Source organism: Acipenser ruthenus, chromosome 3, assembly GCF_902713425.1.
Source record: "Acipenser ruthenus chromosome 3, fAciRut3.2 maternal haplotype, whole genome shotgun sequence".
NCBI classification, from domain to species: Eukaryota; Metazoa; Chordata; class Actinopteri; order Acipenseriformes; family Acipenseridae; genus Acipenser; species Acipenser ruthenus.
The window spans coordinates 50,787,466-50,813,981 of record NC_081191.1 but is presented as its reverse complement, the minus strand read 5'-3'; the positions used below and the strand labels follow the sequence as shown (position 1 = coordinate 50,813,981).

Genomic DNA, 26,516 nt, shown 5'->3' with positions numbered 1-26,516 from the left:
TTCATTTCCTCTTCCACCGTCCTTGCGTGGACCAGGATATCGTCTAGATAGACGAGGCACACAGTCTTGGGAAGGCCATCAAGGACTCGCTCCATCAATCGCTCGAAGGTCGCCGGGGCATTGCAGAGCCCGAATGGCATGACAGTAAACTGCCACAGCCCTTGGCCCGTACTGAATGCTGTCTTTGGCCGTGATGCTGGCTCCACCTCCACCTGCCAGTACCCGCTCTTCAAGTCTAGAGTGGAGAACCACTGGGACCCGGCCAAAGCATCCAGGGTGTCGTCAATGCGGGGAATGGGGTAAGAATCCTTCGTTGTGACCTCATTAAGGCGGCGGTAATCAACACAAAACCGCTTGGTGCCGTCCTTCTTGTCTGCTAACACCACCGGGGATGCCCATGGGCTGTCCGAAGGCTCAATTACTCCTGTCTCCCGCATCTCCCGTATGAGACGCTCGGTCTCCTCACGGCGGGCCCAGGGCATGCGTCGTGGAGGCTGTCGAATCGGGGTGGAGTGGCCAGTGTCGATGCAGTGCTGGACCCAATCTGTGCGCCCTTTGTCACCCTTCCCTTGGGGAAAGGCATCCCAAAACTCCTCCACCAGACAGTACATGGCTCTCTGCTCCTCCCTATCCAGGCAGAGACTTCCCCGGTGGCACATCTCAAGCATTGCCTGTGTCATGCGCCCAGAGGCGCTCGGCTGCAGTGACTCCCATTGTTGCTTCACCAATCCAACATGGAACTGCTGACCCCGGGGCCCCAAGATCAGCCTGTCCTGGCTAAGATCCAGGCAGCTTCGGGTGGCACGCAGGAAGTCAAGGCCCAGGATCAGGTCATCCTCCACTTCAGCAATCCAGGCCTCATGCCTAACGGACATCGTTCCCAGCTCAAACTTCAAGGTCACAGCTCCCAGCACTGGAGCTGGTTCACCGGTTGCCGTCAACAGCTCACCATCCACCGGCCGGAGCTTTTTCCTCCATCCCTGTCCTCCCCTGTCCAGGACATCAGCCCTCACAATGGTCACCGAGGCACCGGTGTCGATGAGACCCTGGCAGTAAGTGTCTTCCACACAGCACCCGATGCGGAGATGGCGCGCCCGTCCCAGCTGGCAGACCTCTAAAGTTGGACCCCTCCTCGCGGTGCCCCGCCTCGGTGTGAGGTCGGCTCCGGGGATGTCTTGGCGGCCCACCTTGCATTCCTTGGGGATAGACCTGGCCTGAACCCGCTGCATCTGGCTCCATTTTGGGGCACTAGGAGACTGCCTACCTGAAAGTGCTGCCGCTATCGTCGACCCACAGGGCTTGCTCTTTTGCCTTGTCCTATTTGTGGTCTTCAAACCAGTGTTGGGTGCTGTATTGGTTGCAGACTGTCCCCTGTTATCCTTTAGCCGTGAGGGAACCGTTTTGTTACGTCCAGGGGGCGCTGTTTTGGGGGCCTTTTGAGGGGTTGTAAGAGCCAGGTTCCGCCCCACGATCCTAGCTCCCCTCAGTTTCCCGACAGCTTCCCCGCATTGCCATGGCCCCCCACTGGCCCACCATACCTCTTTGGGCAGTTGCGAGCCATGTGGTCTTGACAGCCACACACCCAGCAAACCAGTCTCCGGCCCCGAGTGGGTATGTGACCCGCTCCGTCTTCTTCCATGCAGGACATCACCGCCCTCACTGTCTCTCTCAGCCCACCCTGACTCTGGCTGTATGGCTCAGGTGACCAGTCCTGTATCCACCCAGTCCCGGGATAGGTGGCTGGCAGGTGGTATGGCAGCATGGCCGGCTGGTAACTCACAGATGGCCCCTGGAGTGGTGCTGCTGCGGGCTGATAGCTTGGCATGGTGAGTGGAGTCATAACGGGCATGCTGGATTGACAGGGGATATGCTCGCTCCCAAGTGCAGGTAATTGTGGAGTCACGTTTCTGCTGTAAAAGGCATTCACATTATTGATAGCACTCACTGGGGTTGTGTTTACATCAAACGTGGCCACAGGCTGGACTTCTGGCTGTCGATTTGGTGTAAAACCTACATTTGTAATAAAGGGGGCGCTGTGGAGTGCATGGGGTAGCAAACCCATCTGTGGGGCATTGGGGTTCCTGCCTGTAATATTTAATCCCATTTGGGGCGTCCAGGCAATGCTCTGAGGGCTGGTGTACAAGCTCACATTCCTCATATTACTGACTGTTGGATTATCCATAGAGAAAACAGGCTGCTTTACATTGCCCCTCATAAAAATGGCGTCGCTTTTGACCTCATTGCCCCTCATCCGGTACCTGTCCTGTGAGGACTCAACCACAGCTGCGGTGGCAGTTACGTCACTTCCTGTGAAGGCGGGTCTTTCAGTAGCACATATGCCCAACGTGGAGGGCGACACGTTAGTTTCGAACACTTGCGGTTTCATTACTGTATGCGCATTTTTCTCAGCCCAAAACACAGTCTCGACCTGAAGCGCAGCTAGCAAGGCTTCTCTCAGTGTTTTAGGCGATTTCAGCTTAACTTGTATGCGCAGATCGGCATAGTCTAAACCTTCTATGAATTGTTCCGTCACAATCTGTTCTTGCAATTCCGACCCCGACCCAGGATACGCTATTCTGAAAAGACGTTCAAGGTCTCCAGCAAACCCCGGCAATGTCTCGCCCACCTCTCTCTTTCTTGCTCTTAACTGCATCCTAGCAATCGCTACTTGCTGTTCTACCCCGTATCTCAGCGCGAGAGCCTGGCAGAGTGCTATAAAGTTACAGCGCTGTTGTGTAGCTACCGTGGCCAGAATATTCATGGCTTCCCCTTTCAAACTCGTAGCCAAGTATGCACCTTTATCCTCCTCGGTCCAGTTATTTAGCTGGCTGACAATTTCGAACTGGGTGATATACGTCTCCCAACTGGACTTACCATCATAAGTTGGTGGTTTTTGTCTCAGTGATGGCCGTGGAGGAATTTCTGCCGCGCTGTTTCTTACTTGGAGGCAGCCCGTCGGACTTCGGAGGCCCGGTTCCACTTTCACCTCTCGTAACTCATGGCCGTGCGGAGCGGGGTTGAATACATGTCCCGTTTCTGACACCATTGTAGCATTCCCCATTGACTGACCCCACAGAGGCACTCCGGACCACATTGTTCAGGTTCAAAGAAATATTTATTGCCCTTTAACTGTTTACACTGTGCCAGCCCACTCTAACAGTGTACCGGAAAATCACAATTAGCTCAGCTCTGCCGGGGCTAACCCCGCGCACCCCTATATAATCATTCTCTTATCCCGCCCACGAGAGTCAATCCCCTATCATAGTCCCATATTAAACCCGCGAAAACACTCATGGGACCCCCACTTGTCAATCAAGACCCCCCTAATGTGCTATAGGCAGGCGGGTCCCTAATCCTGTTTCCCCTGTTTCTACAATGGAGGTGATAGCACGTTACAATATATATATATATATATATATATATTGTGAGCGAAAGTGCTCTATTTTGTAAGACTCTGACTGAATGTGCTATTCCAAAGACTGAGTCGGAAACAGAAATGGCAAACCAATAGGTGAGATTTTATTTACAAAGAAAACAAAAGTAGAGACAAAACTAAATATGAGCACCAAAATAAAAACTAACCCAGGTCTGGGCACTAACTCACTTTTCAAGCCCTGACTATTGATTAGGGAGTGGCTGATCCACACCCTAATAATAAAGAAGAACTGTACACACAAACATAATGCAATTAAATCCCATAAAGATTTACTTGAAGTCCACTGGTACATGCACCTTTTCTTTTCAGTCTTTTAAGTGTCCACACGTGGTGCACTTAGTCCAGTAAATAAAAAGAAACACAGCATCTCTTTCTTGTTCCTGGGTAATCACGTTGGCTTGTCAGCCTTTCCACCATTTGAGTATAGGAATATGTATTCCGGTTGTAGAGCTTGTACTCACAGCTTGTTGTAGCGTTGCAGGTAAGTTTACATCCAACTTCAGAGCCGTGTCTTCAGTATTACTGTTCCGTCCTTTGCGTTGGATTGCGTACACCCAAACGCGTCTTTTTTTTAAACAGCGCACCTCGCTGTATTCACGTATTTCATCGTCCTTTGAAGACTGTCCCTTACAGCCTCTGCTCGCTGTATAACTGTATAACCGTACCACCGTATCACCGTTTAGTTTCGTACTAACACAATATTTTCCACTCTTTGGCCCCCACAGGCACGTCCTGCTAGGATTTTCTTTATAATGTGTAAAAACAATCCAACACACAGGTCTCACTGCCGTACCACCACCAACCCTTGCTACAAAACACTCCCCTTTTATTTACCCAGAATCCCGCCGTTACAGAGCCCCTGAGTTCCAGGAACTAGGGGAATTGTAGTCTTTTAAGCGGCAGCCATTTTAAAACAAACGAAAAGGAAATCTTGTGACCAACAGTACAGTTATCGCTGTTCTTTAAATAGAAATCCCTACTATTTCTATCGGGACTAACCCCCGATAACCCACTATTTATCACAATATATATATATATATATATATATATATATATATATATATATATATATATATATATATATATATATATGAGTCTAATCATAGGGAAGAAATCGAAAAGGTATTCGTTTTAGCAAAGCCAAAGGTGGAGCTGTACAAAATCATGTAAATTCAGAGATTGTGGCACCTGTTGGCAACCAACAGGGTTTAATCTATAATCTTAAGGTTTTCTGGACATACTTTAATTAAAATAAAAAATAAAAAGGTCCTAAATAACAAGGGTATTTAATCAAGAGTAATTATTATGTAAAGGGGGTGATGCCATGATAAGTATGGTGAATTGTGATTTTGTCAAAATATAAATTACAATTCACCTACAACCTATCTGGCACCTCCCACCTTAATATGCAATTATTTAATTTGTACATACTTATTTTTTGGTGATATTTAGTAAAATTAAGAAATAATTTATATTGTTTTGTTAAGTAATGCAAATTTAAACGGTAAGATATGTTTACACTGTGCATTCCGCATTACTATTTTTTTTACAGGGAACACCTGTATCTGAACAAGTCACTGCCACTGAGATATTGGCTTGTCCAGAGGAGAGACTTCTTTTGAAGACGAACACAAACTTGAAAGGGGGGTTTGACACAGTAAAGGGATATCTTTCAAGACCCACTGCACAGCCTGAGGAAGAACACAGAACAGAAGAGGGTATGTCAAGACCCAGTGCAGGCTCTGAGATGTATGCTCAGGAAGAGGAACCACCAGAAGATAATCCAAACTGTGAAATAGAGGCACGTGTTTTCACACACAACACATATGGCCAGTCTGAAAATGATGCCCAGTCACCATGTAATGCTGTTATGGTATGTAAAATGCACAGACCCAAACATTTAAGGCCTCCTACTTTCAATTATAATATGCTAATGCTGGTGTTACATTTAAAGTATTAATAGTGCAACATTTTTATGTCATATAAAGCCTGTAATGGAGTTACAAGAAATAACTCTTATTCCCCTCTTATTTTCTCTGCAGGCTGACATCTTCGAATGCAATATCGTCCACTGACCAGAACTACCTCCTCCTTTTAGCTCTTAAAACTAAACATCAGCTCACTAATGAAGCCCTGGAAGACATTTTAAAACTATTAAATCACATTGGTAGTGATGGCACAGTACCAGCTTCCAAGTACTATTTTGAAAAGTACTTTTCAGACTGTAAAGTGGTAATAGATATTTATTTAATCTGCGAAACATGTGAAATGCTTCTAGGGAACAAAGCTACTTCTGGAAATTGTAGTTTTTTGTGGGGAACAATGGGTGGCTAGTCACAACATAAGCAAAGGGCAATTTTTCTTCTATATGCCACTCAAAAGTCAAATAAAAGCACTTCTAAATGACATTAGTGTACAGAAACATTTGGCTTTTCACAAAGAAAGATCAGCAATTACAGTGACATTCAGGATGGAACTTTGTATAAAAAAGTTTTAAACAGTTCTCCTTCCAACACTTTATCAGTGAATTTCAGTTGTGATGGCATTCCAGTCTTTAAGTCCTCCCAGTATAGTGTTTGGCCTTGTGGCAAAGTGCCCCCCCTGTGTATGTTATATGTTACGTGTTGTGTGTAAATGTTGGTGTATAGGCATTGGTACACGGGATATAAGCGGTCTGTGTTTCACGTGTGTGTAAATTGTATATTTGTATTTAGGTACGGGGATGGCACATCACATCACGTGCAAGTAAAAAGTAATATGTGAGCATGGGGAATTGCACTTTAATTAATTCACGTGCAGTTGTACCGAGATTCCAATTGAATGATTGACTAGCAATCGAATCTCGGTACAACTGCATAAAAGCTGCATGTTTTCACTCACTGGGGGTTGGTGTTCAGTGAGTGGAGAACGGGTTAGGAGACGGAGGGTATTGTAAAAGTAAAATAAGTAGTAAAAGAAGCTCACCGTGTTTGTCTGTGTAGTCCGTTTTGTTTGTCTGTTTATTTTGGCTCAAGTGCCGTGTCCTGTGTTTTGTTGCAAACCTTTTTATTTTCTGTATTAAATGCTGAGCGCAATCACGCGCTCAGCTTAACCAAAACCCAAATCTCTGTCTGTTTGTTACTTCCTGCATCTGGTCTGACGCCACCCACTCTGGCCGTCTTTGTGACACGTGGTGTCAGAACCGGGACAACAGCGCCTCCAGGGCTCAGGCCAGAGCGGGAACCGCAGTTTTTTTTGGGGGAAAAAAAAAAACAAAAAAAACAAAAGGAGAAGAAATGGGGAGAAAAGGCTGGAGAAGAGCACAGGAGGGCAAAGGGAGAAAGGCGGAAGCAGGGCTGTGGTGTTTCGACTGTGGCCAAACTAGCCACACCACCATACCCTGCTCCGTCCACAGGACCCTTCAGGCAATGGCCCAAAGACTGGGATGGGGGGAGTGGTGCCCTGGCTGTGGGGCATATGGGCACACGTTGGCCCTATGCCCCATGCAGGATGAAGAAGAGGAGCCCTTGCTGCCACGTCCTATGCCCGAGTGGGAGGAGCCCGAACGTCCACAGCCCGAGTGGGAGGAGCCCGAACGTCCACAGCCCGAGTGGGAGGAGCCCGAACGTCCACAGCCCGAGTGGGAGGAGCCCGAACGTCCACAGCCCGAGTGGGAGGAGCCCGAACGTCCACGGCCCGAGTGGGAGGAGTCGGTGCGTCCACGGCCCGAGAGGGAGGAGTCGGTGCGTCCACGGCCCGAGAGGGAGGAGTCGGTGCGTCCACGGCCCGAGAGGGAGGAGTCGGTGCGTCCACGGCCCGAGAGGGAGGAGTCGGTGCGTCCACGGCCCGGAGGGGAGGAGCCAGTGCGTTCTAGGTCCGGAGGGGAGGAGCCAGTGCGTCCTGTGTCCGGAGGGGAGGAGCTGAAGGCCCAAACCCCTATTTTTTTTTGGGAGGGACGAGGGCGTGAAGCTCAGGCTCCACAGCAGCCGCTGTTTTTGCTGCTGAAGGGAGCCCAGCGGAGACGCCCGCCACCAGCTCTACCCCCGCTGTCGGAGGAGCCGGCAGCGCCACCACCACCACCCGAGGGAGAGGAGCAGGAGCTGCCTCTGCCTCCACCACCACTACCCGAGGGAGAGGAGCAGGAGCTGCCTCTGCCTCCACCACCACCCGAGGGAGAGGAGCAGGAGCTGCCTCTGCCTCCACCACCACCACCCGAGGGAGAGGAGCAGGAGCTGCCTCTGCCTCCACCACCACCACCCGAGGGAGAGGAGCAGGAGCTGCCTCTGCCTCCACCACCTGAGGGAGAGGAGCAGGAGCTGCCTCTGCCTCCACCACCACCACCACCCGAGGGAGAGGAGCAGGAGCTGCCTCTGCCTCCACCACCCGAGGGAGAGGAGCAGGAGCTGCCTCTGCCTCCACCACCACCACCACCTGAGGGAGAGGAGCAGGAGCTGCCTCTGCCTCCACCACCACCACCCGAGGGAGAGGAGCAGGAGCTGCCTCTGCCTCCACCACCACCCGAGGGAGAGGAGCAGGAGCTGCCTCTGCCTCCACCACCACCACCCGAGGGAGAGGAGCAGGAGCTGCCTCTGCCTCCACCACCCGAGGGAGAGGAGCAGGAGCTGCCTCTGCCTCCACCACCACCACCACCCGAGGGAGAGGAGCAGGAGCTGCCTCTGCCTCCACCTCCCGAGGGTCCGCTGCTGCTGCCGTCGCCTGGGGTCGCCAGGGATCCTGCTTCGCCTGAGGTCGTCGAGGGTCCTGCTTCGCCTGGGGTCGCCGGGGCCTCTGCTTTGCCTCAGGTCGCTACACTGTGGCCGGAGCTCCATGAAGGGGAGCTGCCGGCCATAAAGAAAGAGGGGGAGGTCAGGAGACCAGCTCCCCCAGCTGCACTTTCGCGGCAGCAGATAGTGTGGCTGAAGCCCCGGAAGAGGGAGCTGCCAGCCACGAAGAATTGGGGGGTGCCAGACATTCCACCATGGCCACCCCCAGAAACAACTTGCTTCCCCCTCTTCCGGGACTTTGGGACTGAGGGGGGAGGTGGCCATTGAGGCCATGTGTGCGTTGCACAAAGGGGGGTATATGTGGCAAAGTGCCCCCCCCTGTGTATGTTATATGTTACGTGTTGTGTGTAAATGTTGGTGTATAGGCATTGGTACACGGGATATAAGCGGTCTGTGTTTCACGTGTGTGTAAATTGTATATTTGTAGTTAGGCACGGGGATGGCACATCACATCACGTGCAAGTAAAAAGTAATATGTGAGCACGGGGAATTGCACTTTAATTAATTCACGTGCAGTTGTACCGAGATTCCAATTGAATGATTGACTAGCAATCGAATCTTGGTACAACTGCATAAAAGCTGCATGTTTTCACTCACTGGGGGTTGGTGTTCGGTGAGTGGAGAACGGGTTAGGAGACGGAGGGTATTGTAAAAGTAAAATAAGTAGTAAAAGAAGCTCACCGTGTTTGTCTGTGTAGTCCGTTTTGTTTGTCTGTTTATTTTGGCTCAAGTGCCGTGTCCTGTGTTTTGTTGCAAACCTTTTTATTTTCTGTATTAAATGCTGAGCGCAATCACGCGCTCAGCTTAACCAAAACCCAAATCTCTGTCTGTTGTTACTTCCTGCATCTGGTCTGACGCCACCCACTCTGGCCGTCTTTGTGACAGGCCTGTATTATGTGTTCTGAATGAACTTCCTCCAGTGGAAAGACTGAAACATGTACTTATGGCTTCTCTCTGGTTTGGTAGCAAAAAGCCAGATATGAATCTATATCTTCAGCCATTTGTTAATGAATGTCAGGACTTAATGCAGAGTGGGGTTGACTGGGAGAATGCAGTAACACAAGAGAAGATCAAGTCCAAAGTTGTGTGCACTGTAGCTATTTGTGACTCTGTTGCCAGACCACTTTTGCAGAATGTGATGCAGTTCAATGGCCTACATGGATGTGGGTTTTGTACAGATCCTGGTACAAATGTACCAAAAGGCAGAGGGATGACTAGGGCATACCCTTACAAGAAAGATTTTGTACTGAGGAGCAGTACTGAAACCATAGAACAAACAGCATGCTTTTCAGAATAATAAAACTGTATGTGGTGTGAAAGGACCTAGTATTCTTATGTGTATCCCTAACTTTGACGTTATCAATGGGTTTATTCCTGACTACATGCACTGTGCACTTCTGGGTATTGCCAGACAAATGATGAGGTTGTGGGTGGAATCAAAGTACCACAGATACCCATTTTATCTTGGTACACAGGTAGAGCGTATAGATTCCAAACTCCTTCCTATTAAACCACCATCAAATATATCCTGCATACCACGCTCAGTCACTCAGTACAAGTTTTGGAAAGTGCATGAATGGTTTGCTTGGCTTGTCTTCTACAGTGTTCCAGTGTTAAAAGGAATTTTGCAAGAAAAATATTTCTTACACTGGTGTTTGCTTGTTGAAGGTATTGCAATCTTAACAAGTCAGAGCATTAGTGAGGAACAGCTATACCACTGTGAACGGGTATTCATTCATTTTGTAGTCCTGACTGAAAAGCTGTATGGTACAGAGCATGTGAGTTACAATGTTCACTGTACATTGCATTTTGTGAAAAGTGTACGGGACTGGGGCCCATTATGGGCGCACTCTGCTTTCCTTTATGAGTCATACAATGGACATCTGCTTGACATGGTTAAAGGCACTCAGGCGGTTCCACTGCAAATGTGTCGTAAGTTTCTGATGGAACAATCGCTTACGATGTTTAAAGAAAAGTTGCATAACATGCCAGCTGAAAAGTTGTTTCTTTCATTTTGCTGTAAACAAACACCAATTCAGGGAGCTGATGAAATAGACAACATTACTGTGCTTGGTACGCCAAAAAGAAAAAAACTGGAAAGGAAGTACTACCATGCTTTACACAGTGTTGCAGAACAGGTACCGCCTGGTTTATATTTTAAGCAGTACGACAGAATAATTGTGAATGGTGAGATCATTCACTCTGAACAATATGGCAAACTGAAAAAGAGGAACAGTTTCACAGTTTCTCTCAGAGATGGGACTTTTTCAAAATAGAGACATTTGCTGTTGTCAATCTTGGGAATGGAGAGAAATGTTATGCAATTGGAAGGTACATGACTGTAATCCGAAACAGTTTCTGCAATGATGATGTATCACGCATAACTTTGAGCCATATAAAACGCATTCTTTCCAAATTTGGACACCTTGTTGCTGTAGAAAGCCGTGCAATTCAAAGAAAATGTGTACATGTGCATCTTCCTAGAGAAAGCCTTAATTATGTTTGTGAAATGCCCAATAATGTTGAGTGCTGCGGCAGATACAGTAAAACATCAGAATTTTATACTTTTACCGGAAGTAAACCAAAACTTTGACTTATCTGCTAAACCTGTAGTTAATACCGTTTTCAGTTCTCATAAAATGCCACTCTCTTCTACTTGTAAAAACATTCAATTCTGAGTTGGTTTTGGCCATTAACGGGTAGGTCAGTTTTTTTTTTTTTGATTGGTTTAATTGTTTAATAAGCTGGATAATTAAAATCTATCTAGACCCCCAAATATTTTATAGACAATTTTTGTCTTGAATGAACGGAACACTGTATAAAATACCTTGAGAAAACAATTGTGTAAATAGTAATATAAATTACGTAATTAGGAACAGACTTGAGAACAGACATTGCTGCCGTTCAGGAATGGAGCTCAGTTACTCAGTACAATGTCTGGAAAGCTCATGAGTGGTTTGCTTGACTTGGTTTCTACAGTATTCCAGTGTAAAAATGGGCTTTTGCAAGAAAATATTAGGCTGGTATCTGCTTGTTGAAGATGTTGCAATCTTAACCAGTCAGAGCATTAGTGAGGAACAGCTTTACCACTGTGAACAGTTTTTTTTTCTTTTCATTTTGTAGTCCTGACTGAAAAGCTGTATGGAAAAGAGCATGTAGGTTACAATGTTCTCTGAGTTCCATAATGGACATTTGCTTGACATGATTTAAGGCACTAAGGGGGTTCCCAGGTCTTCACCCAGTTGCGGATTGAAAGGTGTCTATAAAACCTGCTGTAGAACATATATGAATTATATAAAGTATATATTTGTAAATATGTTTGATACATGTAGAATGTATGCTTGTAAAGCTATGTATTCTTGCTTCTTGCTTTATCTGTTTAGAAACTAGCACCTATTGGGGAACATAATGACAACTGAAAATGAAAAGTAGTCAAATGATACCTAATATGATATGGAAAGGATTTGTTTAGCAAAAAATAAGAAATAAAGTGTTAACCTTGGTTATCAGTTTTTTGCAGTGTTATGTTTTTGTCAAAAATGTGCAATATTCAATACCGTTGTATCATATTGCTTGCATCCCAAGTATCTAAAAAGTGCTAGGAGAAAACTTAGAATAACAAAGGTTTTAACACCTTATCAAAACAATATCAAAACACTCAAAAGTAGAAATGCATGTTATGAAGTATTGTTTTAACATTTTTGCATAAAATGTAATACATTTTATATATTTCATATTAGTTGCACTCGTATTTGTGGCAGAATATTTTAGTATTTAATATAAAAAGCATCCACAATGGATTTAAAATATGATTTATGCCAGTTTAGAAAACATTGCAAGTTATGTGAGAAATGTATTTTTAACAATATATGGCAACATATATTTAAGATTTTTTCAGAACATATATTTCTAATATATGCAAAATACATTATGAAAAAACTTTATTTGAAAATAATAGAAAAATATATTTTTTAAATCGGTGAGCCATGTATTTTATATATGTTGAAAATATGTTGCAAGTTCAAAAATGTATTATTCATATATAAAAATTATTTCACATATATATTTTATATATTAAACATATATTTCCTTTCCGTATGAGGCCTGATTGTAAGCTACTGAGTGAGAGAGGGTCTCCATTTAAAAAAAAACCAAAAAACTGTCTGGTCCTTTGGAGAAACTTAAACTGTGGCATGGTGTGCTGTTTCGCTGTATATGTGATCCCAGAGATGGAGAAGAAATCTGGAAGCTGGTAGTGCCAGAGCCTTTATGTTTACAAGTTTATGAGGCCAGACATGACCATGGAGGACATTTTGGAGAAAGAAGCACTCTAGAAATAATGCGTCAAAGTTACTATTGGCCAACAATGAATAATGATGTTCAGGTGTGGGTAAGGCAGTGCAAATGATGTGCACTGGCCAAAGGTGTCTTCCCTCGAATTCGTGCACCCCTAGAGGGCGTGGAGATGGATTACACCCTTTTAGAAAAATCCATAGATATGAAAATGTCCTGGTTTTAACTGACATGTTTACCAGATTCATGATTGCAGTGCCTACAAAGAACCAGACGGCACACACTACTGCACAGGCTCTAACCAAGCACTGGTTTGTGCATTATGGGTGTCCATCCTGTTTGCACTCAGATCAGGGCAGAAGTTTTGAGGCTTGGGTTATATCAGAGTTGTGTAGGTTGAAGAGAACAATAAGGACAACTTGGATGATTGGGTCCACAAGAGGTTGAGGCCACTGAAGCTTCCCGTACCACTGCACAGGATGTGGCTCAGAGACGCAAGAGGACCTATGACTGCAAGCCATGGGGGCTCTCATTAGACCTGGTAATTTAGAGCTGCCTTAATTTACTGTTCGCCCAGAGAGAGAGGGTCCGACCAAAGTAGAACACCAAGAACAGTTAAAGCATTGCACTTTTAGTTCACCCGGAAACAATACCATACATAGTAAAGATCAGTACAAGGAACACACAGAGAAGTCTCAGGCAGCAACACAGTGAGTCGGTGCCAGATAATCTGTGAAGAAAAGTTGATAAAATGGACTAATGCGCATTTCAGAGTGAAAAGTAAAATGAAGTAATTTATTATTGCAGTATAATTGAACCCTAGTGATATACATCCAGCATTAAATGAGGCACAAATTGTAAAGTTAGTTAAAGTTACCGTAGCCAGAAACTGAACTGTGTTTTTTTGATAAAAAAATACGAACTGAAAGTAAATTCTGGGCGAGTTTAGTGAAGCACACAGCCTAACACGTGCAGCAGGGAAAGACACGTGTGCAGAGACAGAGAGAACGGTAGCCTTTGCCTGTGTGAGAGAAATCCAGTCCTGATCTTGATACTGAAGACTTCAGAGTCGTAATTATACTGGACTTTTGTTTGTTTCTTTCACATGTTTATTATGTAAAATACTGGTTTGAAATTTAAAGGGTTAAGTGCAGTATAATTTGAGTTGATTTAATACAGTGAAGAACTTAAACAACAAAATGAATAAGGATGTTTGTATGTTAATTATGCACAATGTTAAACTGAATCTCTGAAAAAGCTGGTGACCATCTAAACCAGTTTGAACTGGTCAGTGCTGGAATTTCCAGCTGAGTTTCATATTTTAATTCAAGACTTATACCTGAACCAAAGTGTGCCCTGTTATCTGTATACCTGAAATCGAAGCACCATGTAAAACCTCCTAATGTAGTAGAAGGACCATGCCTATTTCGGTTTCCAGTGACTTAGTGAAAAGCTGGTTTTAGGGGATGGGAATGATTGTCTCAATAGCTAACACTACCAAGGTCTGGTTTCATAGACTTTCATATCAGATGATTACAGTAAACATAATTACTTTTTGCAGATGTGAACTTTTAATTTCTTCAAATAGACAAATAGATAAATAAATATTGTTGTCATTTATTTCACTGAAACTGTGGTACAGGGAACAGTTTTGTGAAACACCAGCAGATGGCCCCATTTCCCTTGTCTAGCCTGCTCCATCTCTCCCAGCAGCAGTGATTTGCGGTTTGGTCTGTGTGTGTCATGCGAGGAGGGGTTCAATGTTTTACGACCATCGTGCTGCTGAGGGTTTGATTGAGAGTGTGTGATTCTTCCGGCTGCTCATTCTCGCGAGGTGAGACTTGTTTTTTTAAGTGGCTTTTCCCTTCCGTTGTTATTGCTCAATCTATCAAATCCCTTCCGAAGAGAACCAAAATCAAGAAATATGTTATAGCAACACTGAGGTAGACCGCTGAGACTAACATGTAATTAAACAAATACAACCGCACAATACACGAACCAGTATTTTTTATTCAACTTTTTTCCATTTAAATTATTTTAATTTAACGACAGTTATATTGCAAAAATGACTGAAGAAATATCTGATGTCCCGAAAGAACTGCTAGGTAAGTGTACTGTACTACTGATCCATCATCATAAACATTCTCACACTGGGTTGCGTGCAGAAAAGCTGAAATTACTCTGCATTAAGTGATGTGGTTATTTATAATGTGGAGCATTTGAAAGATAAAAGTTTGTTTTATTCCACTGCTGTTTTCACCGATCGTTGTAAAGCAAATTCAACAGGGAATGGATGGATGTTAAATTCTCTGAATCTAAAAAGCCAGGATATGTCAAATAATGTAAGGATATTTGTACCAAAATGGGACAGTCTGTTACTTTTCTAAAACCGGGGTGCTTGCAACTTATTCCCTCAATATTGGTATAAAATAGTATTTAAGTGTATGCTCTACAAAGCATACCGATACATGTTCCTAATTGGTTTCCAGCAATAGTATTAATTAATTAATTAATTAATTAAATGGAAAAAAAAATGTGTGAACAAATAGGTTATATGTCAGGGTCAGTTATTCGTCACGGTTATGGTACACTTTACTCAGTCACATACTAGCTCAATAGAAAATTCTGCCAGATTTTTGTTTTTCAGCTTTAATAGGTGATTAGGTGATTAAGAAAAACAAATTGAGGAAAATAAAAAGATTATAAAGATATTTATGAAATATGTCAAAATATTACTGTGCGTGAACGTCAGATCTCGGGGATCCGGCTGCAGTGTTGTTAATAGTAACTGAAGTTACGCGCAGACAAATACATCGTGTTGAGCAATGAGAGCTGTAGCTGTATCTTTTATAACGATAGAGCCGTCTATATTTGTAAATATGCTTTTAATTTATTTATTTTCCTCACTTTATTATAAAAATCACACATTAAAGCTTAAGGACAACACATTTGGCAGAATTCTGTGTTTTTCAGTGTGTGTTTAGTGTAACCATTCATCCCTATCCTGGCATTATTGATTGAAAACATATAATTAAATACAACATAATGATAAATCGATCACTGAGGCAAATGCATTTTCCACATTGTGTGTATTCATTAGAGTGTCGTCGTACTTTAAATACGAACCTTCAGTATAAGTAAGCTAATTGCTTTCCAACGTAGTCGTTTTCTTAAGACATGTTTTCTGGTAGGGATGTTTTTGCTGTGAAACACTGTGCTCCAGATTGCACCCAGCTGCTGTTGGCATTGATTCTCAGCTTCCACTGAAGACACACCAGTCGTTTGACATTTACTGGTGGTGAATGAAATTGTTTTGGCCCATTCCTCCCTGCTTCCAGCTGCAGTTACACAGGGGTGGCTGTTATTGATGGCCTGCACAGCATTGGAAGTTGACTTAATATTGTTGAACAAAGAAATCCACATAAACAATATGTCAACCATAAGTATTTGGCTTAAATATGGCTGTCCTTTCCTTTAAGTGGACTAAGTAAGCAGAGTCCAAATCAGTGATGCTTTTGAGACACAAACATTACAAACAAGCTTGAGCAAGTCAACTCTGATGAAAGGCTATTGTGATGATCACTTATTGTGGGTCTTGTGCACCATTTAGATTGCTGCACACTAAAGCAATTATATATTACTCTGTTTTATATTTGTTATAAAAAATTCAGAGGTAAAAGTTTACTTTTTAAGGCAGTAGTGAGGATTTGCTACCTGCCTGGAAAGTAGGTAGCAAAATGGTCTTACTAGGTAGCAGTTTATTCGACTAATAATTATATAGAACAATAATTACAAAAATAAACACCTACCTACTATTTATTATTATTTTTTTTTAATTTAGTCGTTGCCAATTATTTATTATTTTCTCCCCAATTTGAAATGGCCAATTATTTTTAGGCTCAGCTCACCGCTACCACCCCTGCGCTGACTCGGGAGGGCGAAGACGAACACAACACGCGCTGTCACACTGCGGACTTACCATGCAGCCACCCAAGAGCTACAGCGTTGGAGGACAACGCAGCTCTCGGGCAGCTTACAGGCAAGCCCGCAGGCACCCGGCCAGACTACAGGGGTCGCTGGTGCGCAGTGAGCTGAGGACACCCTGGCCTACTTAACCCTCCTTCCCCCCGGGTGGCGCTCGGACAATTTAGCGCCGCCCCCTGGAAGCTCCCGTCCTCGGTCGGCAAAAGAATAGCCTGGACTCGAACTCGCGACGTCCAGACTATAGGGCACATCCTGCGCTCCACGTGGAGCGCATTTACTGGATGCGCCACTCAGGAGCTCCCTCCCTTCCCTCCTTCCTTCCTTCCTTCCTTCCTTCTACAAGAATGCAACCATATCTCTCATCAAAGCATTTGAAGAGGCAGTGTGGTCCAGTGGTTAAAGTCCAGGGCTTGTAACCAGAAGGTCACTGGTTCAAATCCCACCTCTGCCACTGACTGACTCACTGTGTGATAGTGCTGCATGAACCGATTATTAACGAAATCGATTAATCTATCGATTATTGCTTAGATTAATTGATTATTCGGATAAATACCAACACATCACTCAGTAGCTAGCAAGTTGAACCATTTGTACAGATTTTTATGTACCCAGTGCAATAAATGTCTCAAGATGATTGCACCTCCTTTGCTTTTCTATTTCAGCAACAAAAATACTCTACAATTTCTAAAGTATCTAAAATAAAGTATTAAATAAGGAATACTCCGCGTAGTATCCTTCTGATAAAAACGGCCAAGGTCAAATGATGGCAGCTATCTAATGCATTGAGACATTTAAAACATAGCACAAATAAACTTTATAATTTTACAGGCAGAAACTATCTATGACCACTTCATAAGACAAAAAGCAACTATAGGTTAATTATTGCTTTTTATAAATGTTTTTCTGACAATGGAATGGTATGAAAAATAAGTAATTTTCTTTACTTGTAAAACAAAACAAAAATGGTCAAACGTTTCTATTACATTTCACAGCGTGATGCACTTTAAACAAATAACCTGTTTGTTTTCAAATCTTAATAGTCCTTTTAATAATTATTTGTTGAGGAAACTAAAGACATGAAATATATTTGGTATCTTCAAGTCAGTCACATATTTAACAAAGGGGTTTTGTTGCAAAAATATAAATTGCTTGTTGCGAGTCGCCAAGCGTTTTTAGACGGATGCATCAGCATAGTTATATGAACATTTCAAAGTAACGAGGCATAACACAAGTGGGTAGCCTGATAAGTAAGAAATCCACTTTATATTTTCGTAATATTAGGCCTTTAACTGACACAATGTTAGCTGAACTGACACAACCTTAATGTATTAATTACATAATTGACCTTCCTTTCATCTGGTCATTTTACTTTCTTATATTTAGTCTATTGTTAGTGTAGTGTTAGAAAGTGGTACATCGTCAAAGTGGTACGCATACCAAAATATGACCTGTGTAATGTCAGATAGTGGTGCTTTGTCAGATTTTGGTACATGTGCAATCAATTGCGAGCTGATGGGTGTTTTGCTAATGTGAAAAGCAGGTACATTTTTCACTTTCTAATGAGTGTTTAGAAGCTGTGCATAAGTGGTAAATGCTTATTTAACCCTTTCAGGACCAAGCATTTTTCAGTGGGATGTAATACAGTACACCCTTGCTATAACAAACCTGTTGGGGTCCAAGCCTTTTGTTCCTTATATCGAGCGGTTTGTTACAGCGAAAGGACAATCAAAATGAACCATAAACTGTTGGAGTAAGTTAATGAGATGAGATTGTGAATAAAAGTAGAATTACATGTACCTGTTCGTTTCATGTATGCAGTATTCTGCCTTTGCTTTATCCAGTTTGTTAAAAAATTAAAACGCAGTACAAAAAGAAAAAATACCAATGTCAAAGCAGGCTTTTGGTCACATGACTAGTCTGCTTCTAGTGTGGAGGAGGTGGGGCCCAGACATGCAAGCGAAATGTTAGGAAATGCGATAAAATACAGGTTGAAAACAACACGGTTGCAGTGTTCGCGCTAGGCCGCGCCATTGCGCCAATACCCCCCTGAAATAAAAAATGTCCCGCTGAAATTCTCTTACGCGCCCGTGTGTCCTCCTTCCCAGACCAGACGCAATACCAATACGCAGTAAATTAATGCATGTTGTATTAGCATGACATGTCTGACGACAGGCTAATCGTTTTTACTTGTTTGTTTACACTTGCGTTTTCACCTGTGCCATATTCTCACGCCCTCCCTGGTTACAGTCAATTTCACAGTAAAGCCTGGACGGCAACATCAGGCTTGTTAACAACATGGCCCGGCGCAAATAAAGCCTCGTATCCCTGTTACACCCGACCATTACTTCTGTAAGAATAATTAATCAGCTTCGGCAGTGACTTTTGAAATGCAGGCTATTATATTTGTTTTATATTTAAAAATACTGTGTGTTGTAGATTTGCGAAACGAAAACCGCATCATTGACAAAAAAAAAAAAAAAAAAAAAAATAGCCTACAGTAACGTTATAAAATATGTGAAATTTCTAAAATATATATATATATATACACACAGTGTATGTGATTTTATACAGCACTGTATATCTTGCACTGAGAAAACACCATTGGAATCGGAATAAAGGAAATTATTATGTAATACAGTTCACGTGCAGTCACGGTTTTGGTAAATAGCATTTTCAAAACCATATCATTATGTGCAGTATTAAAATAAGTTAAAAAAATATAGCAAATCCACAAAACCAACGAAATACATATTGTATATTTGGCATTTTATTTTTAGTGTTCTGTGTAACACTGGCCATCGTTTAACCTTGAAAAAAATTAAATCCAGTACCTGAAGCAGATATACGCGTTTATCATATTAACAACACCAATGTGTGTTGTAAAAATAAAGCAACAATTGTTTTGAAAACTGTCCAAAATATTTACTTGGCGGCTAAGAATGAAAAATGTAAACAAAAAAATGCAATTTTTTATATGGAAATTGTCATAATAAAGGGGAAGCTGGAAGGTAAGAATTTAACAGTCACGACAACGGCATTTAATGCAAACCTTTGTCATGTAATCAACGTTTAATCGCTAACACCAGACTGATGTGCTGACAGAGCGTTCAGCGCACACATGACTAATTTACATATTAAATATGTGCGTTTTAAATAAGCCCTGTTGTTTAAATGTCTCATAAACAGTTGGTCTGTCTGGGATAAAAACAAATTAAAAAACTAAAAGCCTAGTCTTTAACTCATTTTATTTCCTGTGTGCGTTCGTGCCTGCAAATCGATATTTATTTTTTTCAATGACCCGATTAAAGTTTATTGTAACTTAAGTACTACATTCCAAAATACAGAATGTATGGCCAATCAGAAACCAAAGTATTGCCATGCGGTCTAGTTTGACAAGCCGTTATGTTTGGTAAGAGTTTTTAGCTTTCAATCCAGTGAACAAATATGGATTGTTGGCTCAATACTAGAACATTGCAAAGGGTGATCAAGACAAAATACCGTCAGAGATTAAAAACGCCAAAAATGTCTTGCGACTGAAGCTCTCTCCAATTTCCCTGCCATCATCAGTGATTTGTGTGGTAACAAGCAGGGACATCCATCACACTGATACTAGGTAAGCATTTTATTATTGTTTTTTAATTAGCATCAGTACTGTACGTTTTGGTCACCAAGAATTTAAAAATGCCAATAATATGTTTTTGTAATGAGGTTAGCTGTAGAGATGCGTGGATAGTGAACTTTTCTTGGCCGCCTTTTCTGTAATTTTATTAATCAATAAAAATATGATTGCCATTTGCTATGTCATTTCTGAGTGATTTGAGGCTAGCACGGATGCTTCGTTGATTTTAATTAATTAACATTTACAATACAATGATGATGTTTCCAACAACTAGAAACCTGTTTGAGGGACTATTTTTAGCCAAAAGTACATATAATATATATTTTTTCTTTTATAATACTGTAACTTTTATAATTGTATCCATCACACACTCCAAGGCTTGTGTGTTTTGTTCTATCATGTTATTGTACAGTCCTTTTTTTCTGTTTTAATTTTATGACTATCTCAGTGGACTACATTGTTTGGAAAGGGGTACGCAGCTTAAAGATTGAGAACCCCTGTTCTAATGTGATTTGGTACAATGAATATCCTCTACTCAGTGATACACCAGGTCACTGTGACAGATTTCCCAATACTTTCCCCAAAAGTGACAGTGAGTAGTGTAGAGACACCTTGGTTGTATCTACAGCTTTACAGTTTTATTTTTTGTTCAGAAACAAAAGGTCAGTAAACTCTGCTGGCATATTTAAAAACAGACAAAAATAAGAAATGGTGGTTGGTTCTGAATCAAACATATTGACCCCCTCACTGAAGAAAATGTCCCCCTAAAATTTTGAGAGGGGGCCACATTGACCCTCAGTCTGCAAGTCCTGGAGCAAACACTGCTGTTGACTATTGAGGCGATCGCAAATGGCATGCAACCAGTTTCAATTATGGAGGATGTCGGGATTCAATTTTCAGAAGGCTGTGTTCATCTTTTTTTTTTTTTTTACTGCTGCCAGTCGGATAAGTACAAATTGCTATTAGTAAATTATTTATTTATTTTTTAAACAGAATATTGATTCTTTGAATTAACGTGATACTGTACTTGGAATAAAGTCAGTTTGGTGTGAACATAACTAGTTCTTGTCTCTTTTATATACAGTAAGTAGGATCAATTAGCGATTTGGATTTTACCACTGTTTGGACTGCATAACATTTCTGTAATAATGCAATTAATGCTCGCCATGTAATCAAAACAGATCTTATCGTACAACCGATGCTATTTTTTTTGCTTCAGTTTTTATACATTTATTTATATATAGGGCTTAATTTAGTAATGTATTTGGTTTTAATTTAGTTATATTTTTCTGTCAAACAACTTAATGGGCTTTTAAATAGGCCAAGCCTTCATCTTTCATGTACAAACGAGATTGCAGCATGTTAAGTGACTAATCTTTATTAAAGCTATAATGAAAAATAAAGTGTTTTGCTGGACACACTATGACGAGTAACTGTATTTAAATTAATAAAGAAGTCGCTTAGGCATTTAAATGAACAAGTAAGACTTGCCATTTAAAAGCCCATTTAATGATTTCACAGAAGGAAAAAAAAGTAAATTAAAACAATTTTACTATTAACGCGTTTCTCAGTTGTGATTGAGATACACAAATGGATTAACAGGTATCAATTATAGGGCTGCTACGATTAAATCGAAAATTGATTTTTCGATCGATTACATTCCTCATTAGATACATCGATATAAATACTGGATACGCGATTCAATAATTACATTTTTGTAGCGTGCATAGTTAATAACATTATTTGTTTATCAACGAAACTGCACCGAACGCCTTGCTATTTACAGTATTTCTGCCAGACAAGCAGTGGGCGTGTTGTTCTTCTCCTGCTCGTCGTCTTCTCTTCTCCTAGCATCTGATTTGCTGGCCCCATCCTACCAGCGAATCAGATTTGAAAATGCTTTGTAAGGACACATCTCTGTGTATTCACTGTGTAAACAAAAAAAAAAAAAAAAAAAGAAACGTGCCACCTTGTACCCAGAGCAGAACGACAGGCTTGTATTCATGGGAAGCAGCCTGTAAATAAATTGTGCACATTGAAACAATATTCAGTAACGTTAAAAATGAATAAATAAACGATCAGCGATGTTAAACGCTATTTTGGAGTAAGGATCTGCTAGCGGGTATGCATGTTGTGGTAAGTAAATCAATTTATTATTATTATTATTATTATTATTATTATTATTATTATGATGATGATGATGATGTTGTTTTAGGCCGGGATTTCCGCATTGTGTTTTTCACATAGTGAAGGTTAGGTGGTACAGTAAAATATGCAATGCGTGATGCTACAACTGTCACTGAATAATAAATAAAAACAATACGTTTTTCATAAACTCGTGTCTAGTTTATATAGATTACATTCCAAAGTGCTGTAATCTGTTTGTAATAAATATTTTAGTAACACTCATGTAGTATGTTAAACCTGCTTTAGGTTTGTTGCAAATTATTTTTTTTTATTTTTATTTTTTCTCCTGACGTTACCAAGGCGTAATTACCCCTCGAATTCAATTGTTGTGCACAAGCTTTTACTTAACAGCAATAATATAAAAATAATAACGTTGCGGGAAGAGGAATGCATCGAAAATGTATGGCACAATCATCGATATTTACTCAGATTATATTTAGGGGGGAATGGCAAAAAAAAAGGCACTTTTACATATAAAAAAACCGCTATCTGTCTGTCTGTCTATCTCTATCTATATCTATATATATATATATATATATATATATATATATATATATATATATATATATATATATATATATATATATATATATTACTGCATCATCATTCACACTGGTGTTGCTTCAGGTAAGTAATTTGTATTGCATATATTGTATAACAATTATTAATGTGAATGACTTAAAGCTGCTCAACAAAACCTCTGCATGCATCTACTGAACGTTTATCTGGTTGCATGAAATTAAATATTCCAAAAAGCATCCTACCTTTTTTCTTGAATTCAGTGTCCAGCAGTGCACCATAACAGAACTGTAGATCCTTTGCAACTGTAAATTTAAAGTAATGTGAAACTATATACAGTCTCTGAAATGTAAACATCTAAAACTATGTACATCCTTCATTTCTTCAATTTATTTTACAGCTTCATTGTTTGCCCTCTTCTCTTTTTCATTTGTTTCCATTTTGCAGCTGCTCTGCTGAAATCAAAGTTCTCTCTGGAAGGGCCTAGTTCTGAAATGATCATCGGGCTTGTCAAGTTATGATTGTTCAGTGAATTTCAGAATTTAGGTTTCACTCTGTTCTGAGTACTGAATCCACGCTCACAGGAGACACTTGCAACAGGGATGACCGTTGCTATTTGAACAAGCTTTTCAATCTCTTGGAAGACTCTTATGTTCACTCAGCAAACTCTGCAAACTTGAAAAGACATTGAGTATGTGTCATTTGAGACTATAATCTGTTTCAGCCGTGTAGACTCTGATCTAGCAACCTGTGCACATACAGTCGTGGTGAAGTGTTTCAGTAGACTATCGAGCTTTACCTGGCCATACTGGCTAAACTCTTCTTCAGTTAACTGCTTTGCAGCCAGTGCTCTCCTTGGCTCTAAAACAGAAAACCAGGTGAGAAGATTCATGGTATCAGCAGGGAAACGTTGCTCAATTTCCTCAATTAAGGAGCTTGCATATCTGCACTTCACATTATCAAAAACTAGCTGCTAGTGTGGCAATCAAACAGCATGCCTCCTTTAAACTTATTAGCTTCAAGGAAGTTAAAGAATTCCTGCTCTGAGGCACCAGGATTAACTATTAAGTCTCTCAGTGCTTCTTTAGTACCATGTACCATTGGCTGCACAATGGAAAAATCTAAGCTTTCCCTTTGAAAACGCTTGTAGAGAAGAACAATGTGCCTTAATACATCCATCATTAAATGACAAAGGGCCACACAATGAAACTGCCTTACTGAATTTAGCAGTGTTCCAGTACATCTCTCAGGGATTTCAGTGTTCTGCACACTACTGAAACAGCGCTGTGAACTGACAGCCATCACACTGTATGTGGCTGGGTAAACTTTAATGTGGGTTCCTCCAACTGTCTTTGCAACTCATTCAGCTTATTGCTCCTTACAGCCAAACTACTAAAAAAAAAAAAAAAAAAAAAAAGGAAAATTGACCTTAAGTATTGCTGGGATTTTTTTACATGTATTACTGACTTTGCTGCATCACTGGCACTCGGCAAAAGCCTGTGTGCTGTACAGTGCAAGCCTACTAATTCTAAACTGTATCCTTGCCTCAGTTTTCGCACAACTCCTGGCGGCATCCTGTCATAACTGCAGCTCCATCAGTACACACTGGGCAGCAATGTGGAGTAGTGGTTAGGGCTCTGAACTCTTGACCGGAGGGTCGTGGGTTCAATCCCAGTTGGGGGACACTGCTGCTGTACCCTTGAGCAAGGTACTTTACCTAGATTGCTTCAGTAAAAACCCAACTGTATTAATGAGTAATTGTATGTAAAAATAATGTGATATCTTGTAACAATTGTAAGTCGCCCTGGATAAGGGCGTCGGCTAAGAAATACATAATAATAATAATAATACACACCACTGCTTCAAGTTTTCTCCTATCTATGCCTTTCTCATTAAGTAACTTGTTAACTTCTTGAAAAATGGTTGTTGCCTTTCCATCCATAACTTCCACATTACTGTACAATTTTGTACAAGGTTTATTATTCACTATGTACCGGACGTAAGTGATAATCCTCTTACTATTGCTGATAACTCATCTAAAATCAAACCAATCACAGGGCTGGCCCTCAGTGAAATCAAACCAATCACAGGGCTGGCCCTCAGTGAAATCAAACCAATCACAGGGCTGGCCCTCAGTGAAATCAAACCAATCACAGGGCTGGCCCTCAGTGAAATCAAACCAATCACAGGGCTGGCCCTCACTGAAATCAAACCAATCACAGGGCTGGCCCTCACTGAATTATCAAGATCTTCCATCAAAGTGCTTGCAATGGCTTCATGCATTTCGGCCATTTTCGGTCATATGTGCCATAGCTGTTCCCTTGCTCTGACCTGAAATGTTGAAAGGATGGGCACTCCACCTGCTTCAAAAACTGAACTGCTGTAAAGTCAGAATTTCCTAAACTCATTTTCTGCAATAAAATAAGCTGCTTTCAGGAGACCTAACAGCTGTTCATCACTGTGAGACAGAGCACTCTCTATTGCTTTTGCCATTGCCTGATGTGAAGTTTCTACTTCGTGTTTGTTTTTCAAAGCGGAGTTGTGTGTACTGCCACTAAAATGTCTCAATAATGTAGATGTTTTGTAACAGCGGCTAGTAAACTTTACAGTTGCATAGAGACTGCAGACTAAACAACTCATTTCACCGTTATTAAACTCCAGCCATGGGTAAATCTTCAGCCAGCTTGGCTGAAATGTATCTTTTTTGCCTTTCCCTTCACTGCTATCGTTTGTTTGTGTTGTACATTCTGCACTGTTTTCATTTAACGGTTCCGGCACACTTTTTTTTGCCTGCAGCAGAAGAATCAGCTGCCTCGTCAGTGCAAGGTGTTTTTTTTTTTTTTTTAACCAGTGCTCCATTTCTTTTTTTAAAGCGAGAAGTCACTGCTTACAAAACAACACCTAGATAGATTATCATCTTTTTTTTCAACTGTTGTGTACCAAAGATCTTCTGTGTATATAGAAGATCTTTGAGTGTACTGAGTTTCTATAATGCTTAAAGATGACGGCTGAGAATCACGTACGAGAGAAAGTCTTGCGGCATTTAAAATATCCAGCACTACTTTTATTTCATTCATTCATTCATTCATTCATTCATTCATTCATTCATTCATTTATTTTATCTGGCATTTTATCTATGTATCACTACATAGAATGCCTTCCTTCGAGATTGTTGTAGCGTTTTAATTAGGCATTCTAAATTGGGTGAAAAATACAGTAGCTTGCAGTCTTAAAATATCTCTGCGGGATTTTCCTGTACTGAAAGTTGCAGATATGCAGGAGCAAGTTGGAAAATGCATGATACGTACAGTGGTAAATAGTGTCTCTCTACGACATGACGTAATCATTTATTTCAAACACTACATCCTTTTTTATTGCATCAAAACTATCATATTTTCTCGTATTCAGTCTTGTATGTATTCAGGAATCAATTTGACTTTTTTTTCTTAACATTTAACTATTCATTAATCTATTAAATGTCAATGTTAACAAACTAATTGTCGTTCATCACTTTTAAACTTTTTTTATATATACAGAACTGATTGTCCTTCTGAAATAAACTAAATGTTATTGTCCCAGATGTGTTCTTTCATTTTCTATCTTTTTTTTTTCTTTTACACACAGTCTTTCAGGTAAGTGGGAGGTTGTCTGTGACCTCGGGTTGGGTGCCTCCGGGCTGGTGTGGTGGTGACAACGAGCTCATCATCCTTGTCGT

The 26,516-nt window shown here is 41.4% G+C and overlaps 1 protein-coding gene across 5 annotated transcripts in view; it reads left to right on the top strand.

Moving 5' to 3' along the window:
* Positions 1-14,332: 14,332 nt before the first annotated feature.
* The window catches only part of LOC117435749 (F-actin-uncapping protein LRRC16A), a 329,028-nt gene continuing 316,844 nt past the window's right edge, over positions 14,333-26,516 (top strand). For all 5 annotated transcript variants that reach the window (XM_059013484.1, XM_059013491.1, XM_059013480.1 and 2 more), the window contains exon 1: positions 14,333-14,597. In XM_059013484.1, the coding sequence (XP_058869467.1) occupies positions 14,558-14,597 (40 nt within the window). In that variant the 5' untranslated portion in view covers positions 14,333-14,557. The remainder of the gene's footprint in view (positions 14,598-26,516) is intronic.